This window comes from Sceloporus occidentalis, unplaced genomic scaffold, assembly GCF_023333645.1.
Source record: "Sceloporus occidentalis isolate IW3139 unplaced genomic scaffold, rSceOcc1.0.p SCAF_1, whole genome shotgun sequence".
In the NCBI taxonomy this organism is placed as follows: Eukaryota; Metazoa; Chordata; class Lepidosauria; order Squamata; family Phrynosomatidae; genus Sceloporus; species Sceloporus occidentalis.
Genome location: NW_028316981.1, coordinates 216,500,102 through 216,522,053, shown reverse-complemented (window position 1 = coordinate 216,522,053; position 21,952 = coordinate 216,500,102). Strand labels below are relative to the sequence as shown.

The following is a 21,952-nucleotide window of genomic DNA, read 5'->3' as shown; positions in this document are numbered from 1 at the left end:
GACCACTGGATTGATCCTTAAACTGTGGTATTCTAAAGCGTAAAGCTTCTTATCTTTTAAACAGTGGAAATGAACTTTTCCATTAATTATTTCAATCGCTGTTTCAGTCATCCCAATTGCTATTTCAAAGAATCATACAGTTGGAAGATAACCTAAGGGCCATCCAGTCCAACCCAATTCTGCCATGCAGGAACTCACAATCAACGCACCCCAAAAAGATGACCATCCACCCTCTGTTTTCAAACCTTCAAAGAAGGAAACTCCACCATACTCTAAGGGAGTGATTTCCACTGTCTAACAGCTCTTACTGTCACCAAGTTCTTCCTAATGTTGAGGTGGACTCCCTTTTCCTGCAGTTTGAATTGATCCCTCCAGCTCCTATTCTGTGGAGCAGCAGAAAACAAGCTTCCTCCAACCTCAAAATGACATCCCTTCAAATATTTAACCAGGGTGATCATATCACCTCTTAACTGTCTCTTCTCCAGGGTAAATGTACCCAGCTCCCTAAGCCACTCCTCATAGGGCTTGGTGGTTTCCAGACCATTTCAATAGTTATTTGCTTTTGGAGTGAACTTGTTGCAAACCATGTACAAGTCAAAGCATAGAAAGGAAGGTTTACAGTAGGTGTTAAAGAACTATTGGACTTCTCTTACCTTTCCCAAGAAGTGCTTCCGGTAGAGCTTGGCTGTCGGGTCGCACTCCAGCTTCACTTTGCCACTGCAAGGGGAGGGCAAGTCCTGCAATTCTGGGCCTGAGATGGGCAGGCTGTGAGAAGTCCCTTCGATCCAGTAGCCCCCAAACTGGGGTAAGATAATAAGGGGGTAAGGCCATCCCCTCCGTAATATCTGTTAAGAAAAAACTTTGAGTAGTCCTGCATCTGCAGACCAGACAAGGCTAGTACAAGTGGGGAATCAAGATGGATCTGGTCTGCTTGCAAAAATTAAGTGTAAGAGTAATCAAGCCTATAGTTTCACAAGCACACACACACTTGGACTACTGTATATACTTGTGTATAAGTCTAGAAAATTTAGTCAAAAAATTGACTCCCAAAACCTAGGTCAACTTATCCATGGGTCAGTGTAAATACTATACTTTAACTCTTATTAAAAAGTGAACCATCCTCTGGTGAAAGGCAAGAGTGGAATCTGTCCTGAAAGCACTGACTTCCCTCTGCTCTCTCTTTCATTCAGCCTTTAATGTGAGCCTGCCATTATATTATAGGTTCTTTGGCATTTTCCTTTGCTTTATCATTTAGATCCCTTGTTGCATGTCCCCAAGTTTTAGCCAAGGGTCAAGGGCAGATTTTGCCCCCAAAATCTACCCTCGACTTATATATGAGGTCGACTTACAGTTGAGTATATACGGTAGAATCAAAATCTTTACTAACAAATTTATTTTCTATTTCATTTGATTTCCATTACTTTGTGCAGCATTTTTAAATTCTGTAATCATATTATATACTAGGGAGGGAATTAGTAGAAGGAATTGCTTGAAATTAATTCCAGAAAGTTTTGCTCTGCAAAAGATCACATTAATCTGAGAGGAGAGAAGAACAAGTACTGTTGGACAGAAAGTGGATGTAATTGTGACTGGTGTTACTGGTGTCATTACATTGTTATGATATATTACATATAAATATTTTATATGTGATTTATGTTTTTTTTATGTTGTATGTTATGACTAAATATTTTTATAAAGTGGTTGTTAATTGTATAGAAATACGATAATAATAAAAAGTTTGATTACATATTTGCATTTATTTTTAAAATGTATTTTAAAATATGTATACTCATACTTTTTAAAACAGCAAGGCAGGTTACAAAGTTTAAACAATAACACACATCCTTCAAGTAAGTTTGAGTAAATGAGAAGAAGGTATGGAAAAGAAAGGAAAAGTGATGAAGGGAGTGATGAAAGGAAGGGTGGAGTAAGTGGATGAGATATGGTATGAAAATAAAGGAGAAAAGAAAAAGAATGGAAGGATAAAGGAAGTAGAGTTTTCTAGAATGAGAAGAGAGAGATGTTATTATTACCTTATACTACTCTATGGGGTTTATTGCATTGCCTTTGCTCCCGCGACAGATGCTGGATGTAACTTTATGAAAGTGGATCTTATCGCATTTAATAATAATAATTAATTAATAATTTGTTTTATTTATATACCGCTGTTCCAAAGATCATAGCGGTGAACAGCAAGTAAGCTAATTAGCAAGTAAGCATTTTCCTGTCGCAAGGCAGTATGCAGCCCATATGCAACCCAGGCTTCTCTCGCATATTTTCAAGAACAGGATTTTCCCATTCTTGAAAAGCTGCAACAGAAGCTCAGGTTGAATACAGGCTACGTACTGCCCAGCAAAGAGGAAATGCAGTAAGATCAGTCTTCTTAAAGTTATATCCCACGTCTATTGCAGGAGCAAAGTCAATGCGATAGACTCCTATATTTGAGGTCATGTGATTGTAAATTTGCTGTTGGCAAATAGAATTATTGGCCTGACAATTAAATGTCCCTAAAGTGACTGTGAGGCTGCCCTGCCCTGCAGGAAAGTGGCACAGAAGGGGCCATTTTCCCCATATTGCCAACAATATAGCATCTGACAATAATAGCACCCAGACAGTGGTGTACCCAAACTTTGTGACACCTGGTGTGGGGAGTGGGGCTTTTGGGGGTGGGACTTCCAGCATGCACACGCCACACAGGAGCACGCATACGTGTGCGCCAAGGAAGTGCGTGCACAGCCCCACAGCGGCCCACACACGTCTCTGAAAGTTGATCCAGGAATCAAACCCTGGTCTCCAGAGTCATAGTCCAGCATTCAAAGCACCATGCCACCATTATACTTGACATTTTTGTGCTCAAAATTGTTACTGTATGATGTGTGCATGTGTGTTGTGTGCCTTCAAATCATTTCCAACTTAAGACGACTCTAGGGAGACCCTATCATAGGGTTTTCTTGGCAATTTATACATGTTTTAAATCATGTTTTCTCAACTAATGTTATAAACTATCCAAAAAACATTGTTACTAGGAAGCAATAGGTAAATATTCATAAAAGAGTAAATACCACTTTGTGTAGCATCAGTTTGATACCTCAATACCTTCAAGCCAAAGTACACAGCTGTCAAAGCTGGATGTACAATTTGGCATCCATCTATCTCTTATGTTGATTGGAATTCACATAAATTCATTGGCAAGCTCCTCATGTAACTTTATGGAAAGTTCTGCTGGATAAACTATTAACTTTTATAGAAATTATCAATTGTGGAAAGAACACTGAGAACAAAAGTTGCATATAGGCGCGCGCGCACACACACACACACACATAGGTTCCTCTGGAATAAATGCTGTGTTTCAGAGTGTCTAGGTTCCATGGTCTTGGAAGTATAGCTCAGGCAGACATCCCTTTTATTATTATAAGTTTATCATTATAACTAGCAAATAAATATAATTTGCAATGCACAGGAAGCTGGGGAAGCGGTTTTTTAAAGTTCTTTTGGAACCGGAGCAATGTGCTCTAATGAATCACCTCAAAATGCTGACCCCTAACAGTGTAGTACTTGTTGCTGTTGTTGTTGATGCTATCACCCTCAAGTTGACTGATTTATGGCAACCCTACCCAAAGGTTTCCTTGGGATCTTATCACACCATGGTTAATTGCATTAACAAACTGACTTAATTCCATTTTTTGTCTTTCCCTATTCCACAATGCCATGACTCTTGTATTGCCACATAGCATTAATCTGGTCATTGAAAGTTTCTTTTCATTCACAGGAAGAACCCACAAGATTTATTCTCAGGGAGTTTGCCATTGCCTTCCTGAGAAGTTGAGAGTTTGTGACTTGCCCAAGGTTACCCAGTGGGTTTCCATGACTGAGTGAGTATTTGAACCCTAGTCTCCTAGACTTCTAATCCAACACTTAAACAATAGCTCCCACAGTGGTAGTTTTCTTATCAGGCACCTATTCCTTTCTCCTCACCATGGGCATCTGTCTTATGGCCTTTTTGGCAGGCCTACCCATCTGACCTTTTATAAGAATCTAATAAAAATCCCACTTCTGGTTGTAACTGTCTAATTGTGTATTTTAAAGGATGATTATTGTTTTACATTCTAATTTCCAGTTGACGTTATTGTTTTATTGTATTTTTATTGATATGCTATTGTTTGTGTTTATGGTTGTAATCCCGCTTCAATCCATTGGGAGAGGCGGGAAATATAAATAAAATTTATTATTATTATTATTATTATTATTATTATTATTATTTTCCTTTTCATTTCCTTTTCCTAAAGCACACTGAACAGCCCCAGCAGAGCCTGTTCATTCAGCCAGCCCAAATAACTGGGGCCAGATCTGATTAAAACAAAAGGCTGGGCTTAGAGCACTACCCATATACAGAGAGCAAGTATGGTGTAATGCTTTGAGTGTTGTACTACAACTAAAAATACATAATATTAGTAAAATCAATTTAATAATTGTGAAATTATAAGTATATAATTACCAAAAAAAACACACAACAACAATGGAGAATCAATGTGGCTTAATGCTTTGTGTGTTGGAATAGGACTCTGGAGACCAGGTTTGATTCCCTCTCTGTCATGAAACCCAACATGCTCTTAGCCATCAGGGAATCAATTGCAAACCTCCTCTGAACAAATCCTGCCAAGAAAAGCTCATGATAGGACCACATAGGAAACAACTTGGGAGGCACACAACATATTCACACCTCCCATGCATTCAAACTGACATCTGGTGTGCGTGTGTGCATTTGCAAATATGTGTACTTAGGTTTTCCTCACTTACACAAACTCAAAACCCATAGTTTGTTTTGCTGTGGCTCACCTCATGGATACTGGGGTATGGGATGTACTCCTCTTCTCTCTGAAATCACAAAAAGACCATTAGCTGATAAGAGCTAGAGATGCACACTGTCCTGTGTGGGCTTCCCGAGTTGTATCTGTCCACTTGCCTGCAGCCCTGGGAGACTTTCTGAACTAAAATGAAAGCAACATCTTCTGGTCCTCAGTTCTCCCATCCCATCCATTATCTTTGCTACTACAATGCCTGGAAAAGGGAGAGCTGAACAATGCCCTCTGCCTAACAAGACGGAGCCAATTCAGCTCTGGGCCAAAAGAGATCCCTCCCCGCTTCTTTCCAGTAATATTAAGGGAGAAAAATCAAGGTGGAAAAAGCAGTCACAGAGTTAACAGTCTTTTTGTTTCATGCCAGAGCTGTGGCTCCTAGTCAGCTCTCCCACGAAGAACCATTTTTAGAGCCCTGTGGTTATTAAAAACCTTTTTAATTGGCACTATCGTTCTTTGTTGTGTGTTTTTTTTAATTAATTTGGTACAGAATGTTTGAAAACAAGAAAAGGAGACAGAAAGCAATTAAATAAGAAATAATACATGAGAAAGAATAGAAGAAATATATTGATAAGTATAACTTACTATAACAAATATGGATTAGTAAGATGTGTAATTTTTACAACATCGTGTTCTAAAAAGTCCATGTGAGACATGACCAACACTACACACATTTCAACACTATCTAATTCCCATCCTCATGAGGGAGCCCTTGACCCACTCATCATATCCCACTCATTCATATGGTTAGCTATGCTCCTTGGCTGTAAATACTGTAACAGCATTTTTTCCTACCTTTGTCCCCCAACGACCATAGTTAAAACTGTACTTGCCACCTCATCTCCATACATACAAGGTTTTGAATTTGAATTGGCATTCTCATACCCAAGTGGCTTATATAGGTCTGTCTCTTGATTGTTCCTACCAAAACATGTATTTCAGAGGTCATTCACAAGTTGTTGTTTTTAGCACGTGTGCGAAAAATTTCATTCACGCACTCCAGGTTTATTATTCAAACTATGGAACCACATCTATCCGCATCTTTGTGAGTTGTGTTGCTTGCACATGTCAGCACTCAAATAAAGATGGGGTTGATGATGCACATGTATTTGAAACATGTTCAAGGCATGCAGAATTTTATCCCTGTTTATCCCAGGTCTATGCACATCAGTCACACAACTGAGAATGCAAACCTTTTAGAAAACCCCGGGGGAAAGCCTGATATCGATTATACCAGGTTAAGTGGGTTTTTGGGCAACCCCTCCCCCAACTTACTTGTGTGCATTCGAAATGCATGTGAACAACAAAGATTCAACCCAGATTCTATCTGGATTATTTTCACCATTTGAATAACCCCTGAGGAAGTAGACTGACTATTAGGAAAATTCATGCCAATTTCTTTCTTTCAGTTAGTCTAAAAGGCACTGCAAGATCCTTTTGCATACCAATATAAAGACAGTAATTTTTGGGAAGAGATCTTTCTGTGTTGTTCCAGTGTATGCAACTGAACAAGTAACACAGTCAGGATTAGGCTACACAGCCAGAATAATTGCATGCCTCAGTTCAGCCTTTGCACACCAATCTCAGTTTAGGTAACCAGAGAGCTGAACTGACCTTGAGTGTTGCTGGAAGTGAACACCTTTGCTCATCCAAACGACTTTTCTAGAACAAAGAGGGGAAAAAGATTAAAAACCCAGAGCCCAATTTCATTCTCTCTACTTTTCCCTTCATCTTATGTCATGATTCCCAATTCCCCTGGGCCACCATTACAGATTTCAGTAGGAGGGGGTCAATATTCCTAAAGCTAAAAGGGCCATGCTTGTATATAGCCAAAATTAAACAAGAAAAACCAAAGTACGCAGAATTTGTTATGGTCATACTTTTATGCCTAATAATTAACTAAAAGGTATTGCCAAAACAAAACAAACGGCCACCTCTGTTGTTTTCATAGCAAAGGGACTTGTGCCTACAATACACATTCCTCACACACAGGGCTGTGCCATCAGAGATAACAACAGTCACTCAGTGTGCAGAACAAGCAAGCCGGCCAGAAACACAGGTGGACCTACAAAATAATTGCATGGGGGGGGGAGGACAGAATTTCCCATCCACTGCGATTCTGGCTCATCTATGTTGCTTTAGGAAAGGGCAAAGGAAAGAGCAAGTGAGTTGCCTTGTTAACAAATACACTTTTATGTGGCTCCCCATTCACCCGAAAGATGAAATCACTTTACATGCTCTGCCAAGCATAACCACCAGCTAAATTCCAGGCATGCAGAGAGTTATGCAGATGCCAAGATGTTATCTTTCTTCTTCTAAGTGCTTCCATTCAAAGCATCCAGGAAGGCATCTGAAGAGTTTCCCATATACCTTATTTGCTTTCTCATCCTCTTGCTTCCTTGAGAGTTAAAGATTATTGAGGGAGCAGAAATTAATGCAGCAGATCAGGGCTGCTTCAGTCACTATGAGTGTACAATTTTTTCATCCAAACTGCCAGTACTGGAAAACTGAATCACAACTGTATTGGGACCATGGACTTTGTTATAGGGGACTGTAACTATTTATCTCCCACAAACTGTTATCCTAATCTACATTGTGGGGGGTAGGGAGGCTGAATTGTTGATTTGTGGAAGAAAAGCTTGGCTTTGAGGGGAAAGTAAATGATGAACATTGTGAGAGTCAGTATCATCCAAAATCCACAGGACAGTGATAGCTTTATTGGATCAACCAAAATGCACAATAAAGATGTTGCAAGCTTTGCAAGCTCCACGAGCTTCATCACAAAAAGATGTTGAAAACCATCGGGGTGGGGGGGAGTGACAAAGTTACAAGCTTATTGCATGGCTTAATAATCCATTTTACCTCTATCCGGTTTAATTCAGTCTATATCCTGATCTTATGGGAAGGTTTTTGCCACCAAATCTGTCACCCAAATACATCCTGGGTGCATCCTCGCTTCCAGGAATGCTCTGGCAGCCTTTTCTTAAGCTGGAAAACTCTCAGCTCTGGAAAAAGCCACGAGGAATGCTCCTGAAAACTGGGATGCACCCAGTATGTATTCAGGCAGCAGATTTGGTGGCAAAAACCTTCTGATAAGATCAGGATGCAGCCTCAATTAAGGCTTAAGATGGATATTAAGCCATGCAATAAGATCCTTAGTCATAGTCCTGCATGTAGTCAAGATGTAGTTGGTAGGGAAGGGCATTCATACAAGCGGGCCCCTCCATCTTCTGCCCATGTGTGTGCTGGGATGGAGATTCAGTCTAGGAGACTAACTATAAATTCCATTTTCAAGACAGAAAGCTGCTGCCTTTGAGATCCAGTTTGTGTCAAATCCTTTGCAAGGCCACAGACTTGTTTGTTAGGCAGAGAACAGTGAATATCTTGGGAAGCCTCCATGCTTAACACCTCTTCCCAATGAAGAAGCCAGTGGAGCTTTGAAAGCTTGCAATGTCTATAATGTGCATTTTGGTTGTCCCAATAAAGGTATCACTGTCTTGTGGATTTTGGATGATATGGTAATTTTCTATATGGCCAACATGGCTACCCATGGATATGTTATCATGAGTAGTGTAACCCTCCGAGACTGAGATAAATGACGAGGAAAGTTTGCCAGCAAAACCAGTCAGGATTGAACAACAGTGAAAAACTCAAATAGGCATTGCAGGTGGTAAAGAAGCACCTTTTTGCTCAGTACACCAACTCCACAGCAGAAAAGTGCTGGACATGTTGCTTCATGCTTTTAACAACCAAATAATCATCAGTTCTCATGTTAAACCAAGAGTTTGGTATAGATAAATGTTGGTTCTCTCACTTAACCAACATACCAGAGACTCTTGGGCATAATTTCTAGTCTGGGCTTCAATTGCTTCCTGGGCCAACTAGCAATGACCTTTTAGCGTCCACCTTTGGACAGTAGAGGAAAAGACCAACTGCAGGAACCTGGTGGTGCTGTGGTTAAATGCCTGTACTGCAGCTACTCACTCACAAACCACAAGGTTGTGAGTTCAATCTCAGCCAGGAGTTCAGGGTAGACTCAGCCTGACATCCTTCCAAGGCCACTAAAATGAGTACCCAGATTGTTGGGGGGCAATTAGCTTACACATTGTAAACCACTTAGGGAGTGCTTAAGTGCACTGATAAGCGGTATAGAAGTGTACTTGCTATTGCTATCCTGGAACTGTGTGGCTAAACATACACTGATGGTTGTGGCAGCAGCAGTGGGGTCACTAGGGTTGCTGCCACCTGGTGCGGAAACTCAAGGTGTCACACACACCTATTGACCTCCTCCCATCCCATCCCATACAGAAACCTTAGCAATGTTTTTTGTACTGATGTTACTTGTTACTAATGTTCAGAGAAGTGTTCCCAGGCATTGCATAATTGTCACTTGCTATTTGATGCTATGTATTTATATGTATTATCCTACTAGAGAGGCCCCTTCCCCACCACCACTCCCTTCTCCTTTTGTGTCGTGTCTTTCTAGATTGTAAGCCTGAGGGCAGGGAACCGTCCAATTAAAAAGATTGCATGTACAGTGCTGTGTAAATTTACAGCACTTTATAAATAAAGGTTAATAATAATAATAATAATTGTAAATCGTAATTCCTGTATATCACTGAATATAACACTGTTGTGACACAAACAACTAACAAAAATAACATTATAATTATTGCACAGGAGAGCCAGAGGAGCCAGTGAAAAGCCCAAACGTAGACTACCACAAGGTGGAATAGAAAAGCATTAGAGCAGAAGTGCATGGCCACATGATACCTATGCAGAGGAGAACATGCAGAACAAAGAGTTTGGTGGTGCAGGAGTGAGGGGCTTGGGTATAGTTATTAGATTGCAAAGGTAGAATGGCAAAACAATAAAATAAAGCATTTAATGCATAGAAAGGGATTTGTCTCCACAAAAATTAAGGCTTGACGAAGAAAGCAAACCATACCTGCATTTTTTCAATCATTTCAAATAAGTCCACTGCCTGTAAAGAATAATATGAAATAAGAAACACATTTGAAGTTAAAATTTTAGATTAAGACATATTAGTAAAATGTGCCTTTAATCCTGTTATAATTTTAATATTGTGCTCAGTATTCTGCATCTGTATTGTGCAGGTTTTGTGCAAGTATGAAGAATACAAAATTTATTATTCTACAAGTATGATTCTTTCTTTTGTATCCTCCAGACTTGCAAGGTCTGCCATAAAATTTTGCCTCTTGGCATTGTTGTTAAGAAGGTCACTTCTTGACCTTCACTGCTGCAGAAATACAGATGAGGATGAAACTATTACATAATACCATAGCATCCAAAATCTGCACAATAGTGAAACCTTTATTGGGCCAACCCAAAATGCACAAAATACATCTTGCAAGCTTTCCAAGCTCCACTAGCTTCCTCATCAAGCAAAGGAGTTAAAAATCATACAGGAGGAGGGGGGAAATGATGATGTTAAGAGTCACAGACCTACATTTTATCAAGATAGTACTAGATTTTGGATTGTTATTGTATTCTGCTGTATGGCCAACACAGCTAACTCTGGATATGTTTTCTGGGTTTGAGGATATCATATTTTAGTTGCAACAGGGGAATCCTAAAGAAGAGGGAGCCAAGGGACTAGGACCTAACTCTTTGAGGTTTCTACCTCCAACAAAGGGAAAACTTTTATTGGGACTGCATTTGATAGGTTTTACCTATACAGCATCTACATGTTTTTTCCAGATGCAAAAGTACTGAGGCTTCCTGAGAAATTCAACGTTCTCTGCCCAAGAAAGGGATGATTAACTTCACCCAGGACAGAAACCACATGGATTACAAAGGAAGTTACTTTTTCTGTTGCTAATGGAATTTAAATTTTATTGCCTGGTTTTTATGACTGTGTCTCTCAGAGCCCACATGGCCAAAGAGAAGAGTGGTTTCTGCCTGCTTTGATATCCCTTCCAGACCATCTTCACTGACAACAACAAAAACAACATCTTTACAAAATGTAGGCCTGTGACTCTAACATCATTTCTTCTTCTTCTTCTGTATGATTTTAACATGTTTGTCTGATGAAGAAGCCAGTGGAACTTCAAAAACTTGCATCACATATTTTGTGCATTTTGGTTGGCCCAATAAAGGCATTGCTGTTTTGTGGATTTGAGATGTTATTGTATTTTACTCTATGGTCAACACAGCTAATCCTGGATAGGTTTACTACTGCATAAACATCCATTACTCAGATACCAGATTGGAAATATTGAATATGCACATTTCAACATCTCATGATTTAAAAGCTTTAAACTTCTTAAAATAAACAAACAACTAAACTACTCAGTTGTTCATTTATTATTCAGGTTCTGCTCCACTGCTGGACTGAAAAAGAGTTTCTACAAAAGCTTGGAAATTTTCCACTTAACCAGAACACTAGATTCTTCCTCTGAAATGGTATATCTATAGAAACAGGCTTCAGTGGATATTTCTAGCTGACAAGAGAATGACACACTTTAAAAAGTGCCATGTGTCTGGTATGTAAATCCACAGTCCGGATGATTACATCAACTGATATTATACCAATTAGGAGAAGGATAATAGAATCATAAGAGTTGGAAGAGATCTCAAAGGCCATCCACTCCAACCCACTTCTGCCATACAAAAATACAAAATCAACCCACACAGATGGCAATCCAGCCTCTGCTTAAAATGTTCCAAAGAAGGTGACTCAATCACATTCCAAGGGAGCATCTTCCACGGTTGAACAGCTCTTACTGTCAGGAAGTTCCTCCTAATGTTGAGATGAAATCTCAGTATTTTACATCTATTGCTAAGGGTCCTATTCTCTTCAGCTGCAGAAAACAAGCTTGCTCCATTCTCAATGGAGTTTATCATACCTGAGGGCTCCTGCCATGCTCCCATTGCCCCAGCGTCATCCATCCGCGACAGGAGCCTCCTTGCTTCTGGTGCTATTAAAGGGGAGTGCTTCCGTTTTCATCATGGAAGCGTTTTCATAATTGTTTTAAAAGGGGGGCTTTTTAAATAATGATTTGATCCATGATTTTAAAAGCTCTCTTTTTAAAACAATTACGATAACACTTCTATGATGAAAACGGAAGTGTTCCCCATTAATATCGCCAGGAGCAATCCCACCAGGAGGCTCCTGTTGCAGATGGATGATGCTGGGGCAACAGGAGCATGGCGGGAGCCCTCAGGTATGATAAACTCCTAAATGACACCCCTTCAAATGTTTAAACAGGGCTATCATATCACCTCTTAACCTTCTCTAGGCTAAACATACCCAGCTCCCTAAGTCTGTCCTCATAGGGCTTTATGGTTTCCAGACCTTCCACCGTTTCCAGATTGTTCACTTTCCTTCCCCATCCCTTTGCTCACTGACACCTGACTGGCAGCTACTCAGCTTTTAAAAGTGGCTGGCACTGGGCAGATACTCCTTATACTCAGCCCCAGCTATTCTGCATTCTGTTGATTGAAGCAGCATCCATAGGAAGCCCACTAAACAGTGAAAATCCATCATCTTTAGGAATAAGTACCACTGTCCACCAGATATACAATTAGTTGTAATACTACAGGGGCAAAGTCCTCTGCATACACTTAAGTGAAGGCATGTGGTTGGTGTTACACACATACATCCCTGTACTTGCTAACTCTACTTCTGTCATGCGTTTAGCGCCAAGGCATTAAATGGAATTCTAACTGAGTTCTCCTTAATGCAAAAGACAAAATTTTCTGTATTCAGGAAATGTGATAACTCAGTTTTCTGATCATTGATCAGTGTATAAGGGGAGGTCTACACCTACACGGTAGAATACTCCAGGCAGCTCCCTGGCTATTCTGGTCTCAGAGCTACCCCAAATTCCCTCCATTACCTCCACATTCTGGAGCGACACTGTCTATATGCTTTCCACTGTGCTGCCCACCCCCACCCCATCACTGATGCAAATAACTCCCTCTAAGATCGATAACAAGATGCCCAGCGTCACTTATATGGCTGAGTGTTTCACTGTGATCTCAAAGGGAAAGACTTGCACCACTGGTGACAGTGGTGCCAGGTGGAAGACTGGGACACTATGTAAACAGCCACCTGGCATCGCTTCAGAACACTCCAGATTTTCCTGGAAAATCCAGAGCAAAAGGTAAGTCTTTTTTTATTTGGTATAAGGGAGGAAATAATCCAATTTGACATCACTTTAACTGCCATGGCTCAAGACTATGGAATTCTGGAGACTGTAGTTTGTTATGGGCCCCAGATTGGAGCTCTGCAGTACAGATGCAACCTAAATGTGCTAGACCTGAGCATGGCAGTTGATGATAGCGGGACTTAGAGTTCTCTCATAGATAGGGCTGCCATGAGTCAAAGTCAACTTGATGGCAGTTGACAACAACAATAACCAAAACAACCGAAACTTTCCAGGCAAAAAAAAGGATTCTGCAAGATGGATCAATTATACAAACTAAATAAGTGTATTTATATTATCCTGAGTTTATTTTGAACCATAGGAACCACACATTGGCTGTGTGGGAATGCAGATGACAACTCAGTGCAGCTAAAATGAATAAATTCCCGGAGAGACACCAGGCAAACACAGCTTCTTACCTTATTTTGAACTGCTGGGTTAAGGGCAGTCTGAGGGTCCTGGATGGGCGACTCTATTAAGTCACTAATGCAGTGCTCTGCCTCATCAGATAACCTGCAAGAAAAGGAAGCCAGACCTAATAGGCATTAAAGAATAATAAAATGGTTTGATTTGGCTTTTTTGAACAAATCATAGAATTGGAAGAGAGTCCAGTCCAACCCCCTGCAATGCAGGAAATCTCAATCAAAGAACACCCAACAGATGGCCATCCAGCCTCTGCTTAAAGACCATCATAGAAAGAGACTCCACCACACTCTGAGGGAGTGTGTTCCACTGTCAAACAGCTCTTACTATCAGGAACCCCCCCAAAAAAAAATCCCCCCAAAAATCCACTTGTGCTTTTGAGAAATGAGCAAATTTTCAAAATGTCAAACCAGTGCAGCAGGATTGTGCAATCTATTTAAAAGTAGGGTTGCCATACCTGAGGACCTCCGAACCGGGACAAATGTAGGACAAGGTTTAAAAATGTAGGACCTTTTTTTTAATTTCCTGGCCAGGAAATTAAAAAAAAAGGTCCTACATTTTAAAACCTTGTCCTCCTCCTCCTACCCAGCTTGGGAGGAAGCCTCAGCCTCCTCTCAGGCCGGGAAGGGGCGCGGGGGCCACCCGTCATCGTGGCCATCGCCACGGTGGCAAGCGGCCTCCTCCTCCTCCCCGGCCTCACGGAGGCCTTGGAGGACCCCGCAATTGTGGAGCCGCCTCCTAATAACAATAATATTCCCCCCACTTGCTCCCCCTTGCTCCCGCTTGCTCTCCCTTGCCTCCGCTTGCTCCCCCTTGCCCTCTCTTGCTCCCCCTTGCCCTCCTTTGCCCTTGCTTGCCCGCCGCTGCCTCCAACCTCCTCAGAAGTTCCTCGCTGGCCCGCGGGGAGTAAACAGACGAGAGCTCCTCCTCTTTAAGATGGGCGGCCAATGGGGGCAGAGAGCTGGAACAGCCCCACCCCCTGCCAGGAGTCACAGACTCCTGAAGCAGGGCGCGGGCTGTTCCGCTATTGGTCAGCCCAGCCTGCCAGCCAACCAGAGGAGCTCCAGGCTCCCACTAAGCCCTGTGCGCACCCGCGCAGAACTCTGGGGGCTCGCGGGCTTGCGGCGAAAGCCGCGGCGGTGGCGGTGGCAAGAGGGGCCGCAGGTACAGCCACATTGGTGGCGGCGGCGGTGGCAAGGAAGAGTGGCCGCAAGTAAGAGCGGCTAAAGGTGCCGCGGCGGCGGTGCCCTAACAAAAACCCGGGGGGCACCCAGGACAGAACCAAAACTGGACCGGGACCGTGCAGAACGGTCCAAAAGTGGGAATATCCCGCCCCCATCCCCGGGACATGGCAACCCTATAAAAAGACAAATGGCCACTCTTGGAGTTTCCCGAAAAGACAATCCACCCTCCATCCCTTTCCACCAGAAAAGGGTGATCTGAGGGCACTCAGCTGCAAAACCAGGCTTGAGGACCACTTGCAGCCCCGGATCCATACTTTACCTACCCCAGACATACAGTCACTTTTAATATACATGCATCTTGCCCATTATAACAGCAGACATCTCCCTAGTAATGGTAACAAGGAACAAGAGAAGTAACGCTACGGACAGTAAATTACATCCCTGCCTCTAAAGTCACGAGGACAGCTTCCAGAATGCCTCGATGTGATGGGAATTACCGGCAGCTACTCTTAGGAGTTGAGGGCCAAAACAATAAAAAGACTCATCCATTTTTATATGAAAGCTGGGACCTATTTACATAGAGAAAACCAGGAAGCATGACTTGCCATTTTCAGGTGGACTAGCCTGAAACATATGTTGAGAGTTTCCCCTCCATTGACAGCAACACTGTGTGACGACTCAGACTGCATCTACACTGTAGAAATAATGCAGTCTGACACCACTTAACTGCTATGGTGCTGCCATCCTACAGAACCCTGGGATTTGTAGTTCTGAGAGGTACCAACATTCTAACAGAAAAGGCTAAAAACCATGTAAAACTACCAACCTCAGGTTTCCATAGGGTAGAGCTACAGCACTTAAATTGGTGTCAAACTCCATTGTTTCTACAGTGCAGATGCACCCTAAGACAGCTTGGCCTTTCCCATCCCTGTATCTCCCTAACGCTAAGGAAAGAGGGCAAAGCAGAGGCAGCACAAGGAGCAATCAAGTCTTCCAAGAAACCTCCTTACAAGGAAAACCTGTAAATGACTGATCTAGAACAAATGAGCACAGAAATAAAAAAACCTACGCCATCATAAATCATTCACATAGATTACTCATTTTTGGTTTATGCAAATTATATGGTTTATAGCTTGCAGAGCAATGTGGGCTTAAAAACATCTTGTGTTTTAATATGATTGTCTGTTTGATTTTTAACTTTTTTACAACCAGGTTTTTAGCTCCATCTTGTTTTAGCCTTGTTGTAAACTGCTTTGTATCACATGTTGAAAGAAAGGTATCACATAAATACAATAAAATAAAATACTTTGAGAAGATAAAAATTATTGTTGTTGTGCGCCTTCAAGACATTTCTGATTTATGGTGAACCTATAACAATGTTTATTTATAATGTCAGACATATATAATCAAAAATGGACAATAAAACACAACACTATGAAATGCTAAAATACTATACTACTATATTAAAAACAAAATCCTTATCAAAACCCTTCTCAACCACCTTAGGCACACTCAGCAATTTAATCTGGCAAATTGAAGAGGAAGGTCTTCAACCCTTTCATGGAGTTTTCTTGGCAAGATTTGTTGTGGGGAAGGTGTCTTTGCTTTCCTCTGATCCTGAAAGAGTGTGACTTTCCCTAGGTCACCCAGTGGGCTTCCAGGGCTTTTAACCAATAAGGCCACATTAAAATCCTGGTCTCCAGAACTGTAGTCCAACGCATAAACCACTACATCATGCTGGCTCTCTTTCAAATAAAAATAGCTGACTTGTCACCCAGATGCAAATCCCAGAAGCCAACCATCTCAACTCATGAGGTTGCTGGCTTTTGGTTCATAACCCAAGGTGGCCAAGGTGTACCTTGGATAGAGTTCTGGTGTAGGAGCTGATCACTATGCAGGATGGGTGACAACATGCCACTGGTGTTCAATAGCTTTTAAACTAACTTGTCCCACTATACTGTATGGTATTGTCTGTCAGAATGTGGCTTTATTGGTTAAAATTATGTCTAATTTGCAACATTAAACACTAATAAATAATAAAGGTAACATTTTGGTATAACCTTTTGGTTTTTCACTGATGCTTTATTTGGCTAGTGGAGCTTCTAAGTTTGAGCACAACCACAATATGACTACTTTTTCTGATATCTTGGGACTGACTGACTACCTTTTCACATATCCTGGGATTGTAATTCAGTAGGGCCACTTGCAGTTTTTAATGGACAATTTTCAGCATTTCTGAAAGTCCTGTCAAATAAAACAGTATAAAACTAATTAGAGCTGCTGGTTTTTATATAAAAATGTATAGCCGCCTTTCTCCCCATGTGGAACGTAAGGTAGCTAAAATTATGCTTCCAGCTGGATAGCTCCTAGCCAGCCACCAAAAGCCACTGTGCAACTTTTCTGTCTTTCCTCCTTGATGGGTTTTTGTTTTGAGATGAAAAACATGGAAAGAGGAGGAGTGGAAAATTCCCAGCTTAGGTTACTGAAAGAAGATGACATAATCTTAACTGACTTAATACTCCATGATTGACGTGGGGAGATTTCACATTGAAAGTTTCATCTGAAAGTCTACCATAAGGGCAGAAGTTCGCTAAAGTAGGTTTGTGGTGAAACTAAGGGTTGCCATTAGTCCTGGAAAAAGCTGGATTAAGGGAATCAAAAATGTCCCATCTGGCTGGGCCAGTTGAAGTAGTATATCTTGGATTTCTTCTTTATAGCACACTGATGGGTGCCTTGAAATGTGACAGTGGCAATGAAGGAGAAAACTGCAAGAAGAGCCTCATCCTGCCCTGCAGACTCCAGTTGCTACTGCATTGTCACCTTATTCTTCCATTCCCTCCTCCACTTTCCAAGACAGGCCCAGAAGGCAGGAAAGGAAAGGAAAGGAAAGGAAAGGAAAGGAAAGGAAAGGAAAGGAAAGGAAAGGAAAGGAAAGGAAAGGAAGCAAGCAGAGATGGCCTTGTGTTGTTTGGTCATTGTGGGCCCGAACAGACAGGCCAAAATAAAATTGCTTCGAGTAACTTTGGAGGTATGCTATTTAAATGATGCATGCATCCTAAGAGTCTGGAAGCTGTGCCAAAGCCATGCTCTAGTCCTAAGGACCTGAGTGAAGCTTTGGTGCAGCTTCCAGCCTCTTAACATGTGTGTGTCATTTAAACAGCATACCTCCAAAGTGACCCAAAGCAGCTTTATTTTGACCTGTCTGTTCAGGCCCTGAATTAGCAGCTTGAGCCTAGGGCTAGGCAGCACAGTGGAACTTCACTTCCAAACAGCCTGGAGAGAATAAAAGGAGTCTCTTTACTCTCTGGGGCTACTTGGAAGCCTCCCTCTCTTCACACCAGCTGGGAGGAAAAACAAGAAAAACAAGAGCTCTTAGCTTGGTACTGTTCCTGAGGGTGAAGCATAATGGTAGAAAAAATGCTACAATTAATAGAATCATAGAATCATAGAATCGTAGAGTTGGAAGAGACCACTAGGGCCATCCAGTCCAACCCCCTGCCATGCAGGAAATCCAAATCAAAGCATCCCTGACAGATGGCCATCCAGCCTCTGTTTAAAGACCTCCAAGGAAGGGGACTCTATCACCCTCCGAGGGAGTGCATTCCACTGCCGAACAGCCCTTACTGTCAGGAAGTTCCTCCTAATGTTCAGGTGGAATGTCTTTTCCTGTAGCTTGCATCCATTGTTCCGGGTCCTGTTCTCTGGAGCAGCAGAAAACAAGCTTGCTCCCTCCTCAATATGACATCCTTTCAAATATTTAAACAGGGCTATCATATCACCTCTTAACCTTCTTTTCTCCAGGCTAAACATCCCCAGCTCCCTAAGTCGTTCCTCATAGGGCATGGTCTCCAGACCCTTCACCATTTTTGTCGCCCTCCTTTGGACACGCTCCAGTTTCTCAATGTCCTTTTTGAATTGTGGCGCCCAGAACTGGACACAATATTCTAGGTGGGGCCTGACCAAAGCAGAATACAGTGGCACTATTACTTCTCTTGATCTAGACACTATACTTCTATTGATGCAGCCTAAAATAGCATTGGCCTTTTTAGCTGCCGCATCACACTGTTCACTCATGTTCAACTTGTGGTCTACTTGGACTCCTAGATCCCTTTCACACGTAGTTTCATTCAGCCAGGTGTCACCCATCCTATATCTGTGCATTTTATTTTTCCGCCCTAAGTGCAATACCTTACATTTCTCTGTGTTGAATTTCATTTTGTTAGCTTTGGCACAGCTTTCTAGTCTATTTAGGTCATTTTGAATCTTGATCCTGTCCTCTGGGGTATTAGCTATTCCTCCTAATTTGGTGTCATCTGCAAATTTGATAAGTATGCTCCCAATTCTGTCATCCAGGTCATTGATAAAGATGTTGAATAGCACTGGGCCCAGGACAGAGCCCTGTGGGACCCCACTGGTCACTTCTCTCCAGGATGAAAAGGAGCCATTGTTGAGCACCCTTTGGGTTCGGCCGGTCAACCAATTACAGATCCATTTAACAGTTCCTTTGTCTAGCCCACATTTTACAAGCTTGTTTGCAAGAATGTCATGGGAAACCTTGTCAAAGGCCTTACTGAAATCAAGATATACTATATCCACAGCATTCCCTTCATCTACCAAGCTGGTAATTTTGTCAAAGAAAGAGATTAGATTTGTCTGGCATGACTTGTTTCTCTGAAACCCATGTTGACTTTTTGTGATTATGGCATTGCCTTCTAGATGTTCACAAACTCTCTGTTTAATGATCTGCTCCAGAATCTTTCCTAGAACTGATGTCAGACTAACTGGACGATAATTGTTGGGATCCTCTTTTTTCCCCTTTTTGAAGATGGGGACAATATGTTGAATTTGCATCATCAAATTATAATAATTTGCATAATATGCAAACTAGATGTCCAGATATGAGGGACTAGAATATGGCAGGGCAAAAGTGAGAGTAGAACTTGGTGTTTTTGCCTCACAACTCATAACCTACAGAGCAGCAATAGCTTTTGGCCCAATCCAGGTGAGGGAAGGGTCTCCTCCTTACCCTTGGAGGGCTGATGGTGACAGTCTACAGAGGTCAGTCTTCTGTTCCTCTGTTAGTTCCCTTCACCATGTAGAACTCTGATTTTCCAAGTACAACAAGGCTTTCCCTTCATTCTTACTGCCACTCTTCTGGCCTCTGGAGAAGAGAGGATCCACCAGGAACAGATCCATCATGCCTTGGCCCAGCAGCTGGTGAGAGACCCTCCATCTATTACAACTGCCATTGCTCTGGCCTCTTTGAGAGAAAAGTCAAAGAGAAAAGGGGAGCCAACATCTGCCATCCTCTTTTCTTTCTGCACCCCGTATTACTTAGATTCTAAGCCTGAAGATAGCAAAGTGTCAAATTAAATATTTTAAGGTGCCCTGAGAGTCAGTGTAGCATAGCGGTTTGAGTGTTGGACTACAGCTCTGGAGACCAGAGTTTGATTCCTAGCTTGGCCATGAAACCCAGTGAGTGATCTTAGTCAAGTCATATGCTCTCAGCCTCAGGGGAAGGCAATGCCAAACCGGCTCTAAACAAATTTTGCAAACAAAACCTTACGATAGGGTCGCCATAAGTCAGAAACGACTTGAAGGCACACAATGACAAGGTTTCCTGGGAGCCTTTTTGGTGAAAGGCAGGGTATAAATGTGTCTTCAAGTCGTCCGTTGACATATAGTGACCCCATAAATTTCATAGGATTACCTAAAATAAAATAAATAAATAATGCAAAACCTTTTCTGAATACCTGAAACATTCTTGTTCATCCCAGAAGTCCTCACATTTCTAACCAGTACTTCTACATCTAGAGAAAGAAGCACAGAATATGTGGGCAGAATGTATACCTAGCCGGTCAGTAAACATTAAAAACCACTCTCAATGTTGTAAATGTGAGAACAAAAGAGACTAAAAAGGATAACATACTAGGTGCTTTTATAAATTTTCTAAACATTTTATAATTATCTATTTTTGTAATTATATCATTATAATTTCACAAACATTAAAATTATTCCACTAATATTATATATTTTTAAACCTATTGGGTTACTTGTATCTGAGTTCTGGTTTTTCATCACTGATCCACTTTCCTCCTGAGGTGATTAAAAAGAATGGTGCAAAAGCAAAGATGTTCTTATTTGGTTTTGCACCATTCTTTTTAAATAAACCTGTACTATTATGGCCCCTTCCAACAGAATTCCTGGCTATGGGTCTGTGCTTGTTTCATTGTTGTGTGCCTTCAAGTCATTTCTAACTTATGGAGACCCTAAGGTGAACCTTCCTTAGAGGTCTTTAAAGAGAAGCTAGATGGCCATCTGTTGGGGATGCTTAGATTTAGATTTCCTGCATAGCAGGGGGTTGGGCTGGATGGCCCTTGCGGTCTCTTCCAACTCTATGATTCTATGATTCTATGACCTATCACAAGGCTTACTTGGCAAGATTTGTTCAGAGGAGGATTGCCATTGCCATCCTCTGAGGATGAGAGAGAGTGACTTGCCCAGAATCACCCAGTGGGTTTACATGGCTGAGCCAAGATTTGAATCCTGGTCTCCAGAGTCGTAGCCCAAAGCTCATACCACTACACCATGCTGCTTCTCTCATGAATTACACATTTTATCCTTCAATTTAGCACCCATGTTCCACAGAATGCCACATACTACCAACACCAGTCTTCCCAATCTGTGATTTGCAGTTGGTGGCCTACAGAAGTCTTCTTTCTAACAATTAATAAAAACATGAGAAATACAAGCACAAAGGCAAAGAATACAGAGCATGAAAAATCCTATTTTGAAGAACAGGGGAGAAGAAGAAAAGAGGAAGAATGGAAAATTTTAAGGATGCACTCCAACACATACCTCCGCACCGCTGTACCACCTGAATCAATGAAGCCTTCATACTCTTGGAAATTACCCCAAATTCTCACTGCTAAAGAAATGTGGCTTATTTCCCTTAAAGAGGATGGAGTGATATAAAGCAGGATGAAAGACATGCAACAGGCAGGGTTGGTAGAGCTACATACCCTCCATACGTTTCCAAGGTAAAGCTATGCTTCTGAGAAAACATCCTCCCCTCTTGCACCCTCTTCTCTCTGTCAGTAGTGACTTCTCTGGTCCCCTGTGCACAGGCTTCTCCTCTTTCTGCATCAGCATAAGCTCCTCACCCTGTCTCCATGGGGCACAGACTGTGTCCCCAATCCACTCCCCATCTCATATCCACCACTATTCAATGACTGCCTCCTTTGTTTTCTTGAGATGCCCTTCAAATGAGACAAAGAGGAGCAGCTCACAGTTTGGGCTCTGCCTATGCTGTGCAAGG

The 21,952-nt window shown here is 41.8% G+C and overlaps 1 protein-coding gene across 6 annotated transcripts in view; it reads right to left on the bottom strand.

Moving 5' to 3' along the window:
* The window catches only part of LOC149323400 (rap1 GTPase-activating protein 1-like), a 76,077-nt gene that overhangs the window by 39,198 nt on the left and 14,927 nt on the right, over nucleotides 1–21,952 (bottom strand). For 5 of the 6 annotated variants that reach the window (XR_016274160.1, XR_016274154.1, XM_089488895.1 and 2 more), the window contains exons 2-7: nucleotides 20,388–20,444; nucleotides 13,447–13,540; nucleotides 9,805–9,840; nucleotides 6,471–6,518; nucleotides 4,837–4,875; nucleotides 654–845 (exon numbers count right to left, since the gene is read on the bottom strand). Coding sequence is in view for 4 of the 6 variants with exons in the window: in XM_089488895.1 (XP_089345021.1) it covers nucleotides 654–845; nucleotides 4,837–4,875; nucleotides 6,471–6,518; nucleotides 9,805–9,822 (297 nt within the window). In the remaining 2 variants the exon portion in view is untranslated. The remainder of the gene's footprint in view (nucleotides 1–653; nucleotides 846–4,836; nucleotides 4,876–6,470; nucleotides 6,519–9,804; nucleotides 9,841–13,446; nucleotides 13,541–20,387; nucleotides 20,445–21,952) is intronic. The other variant, XM_089488898.1, reaches the window with a different exon arrangement.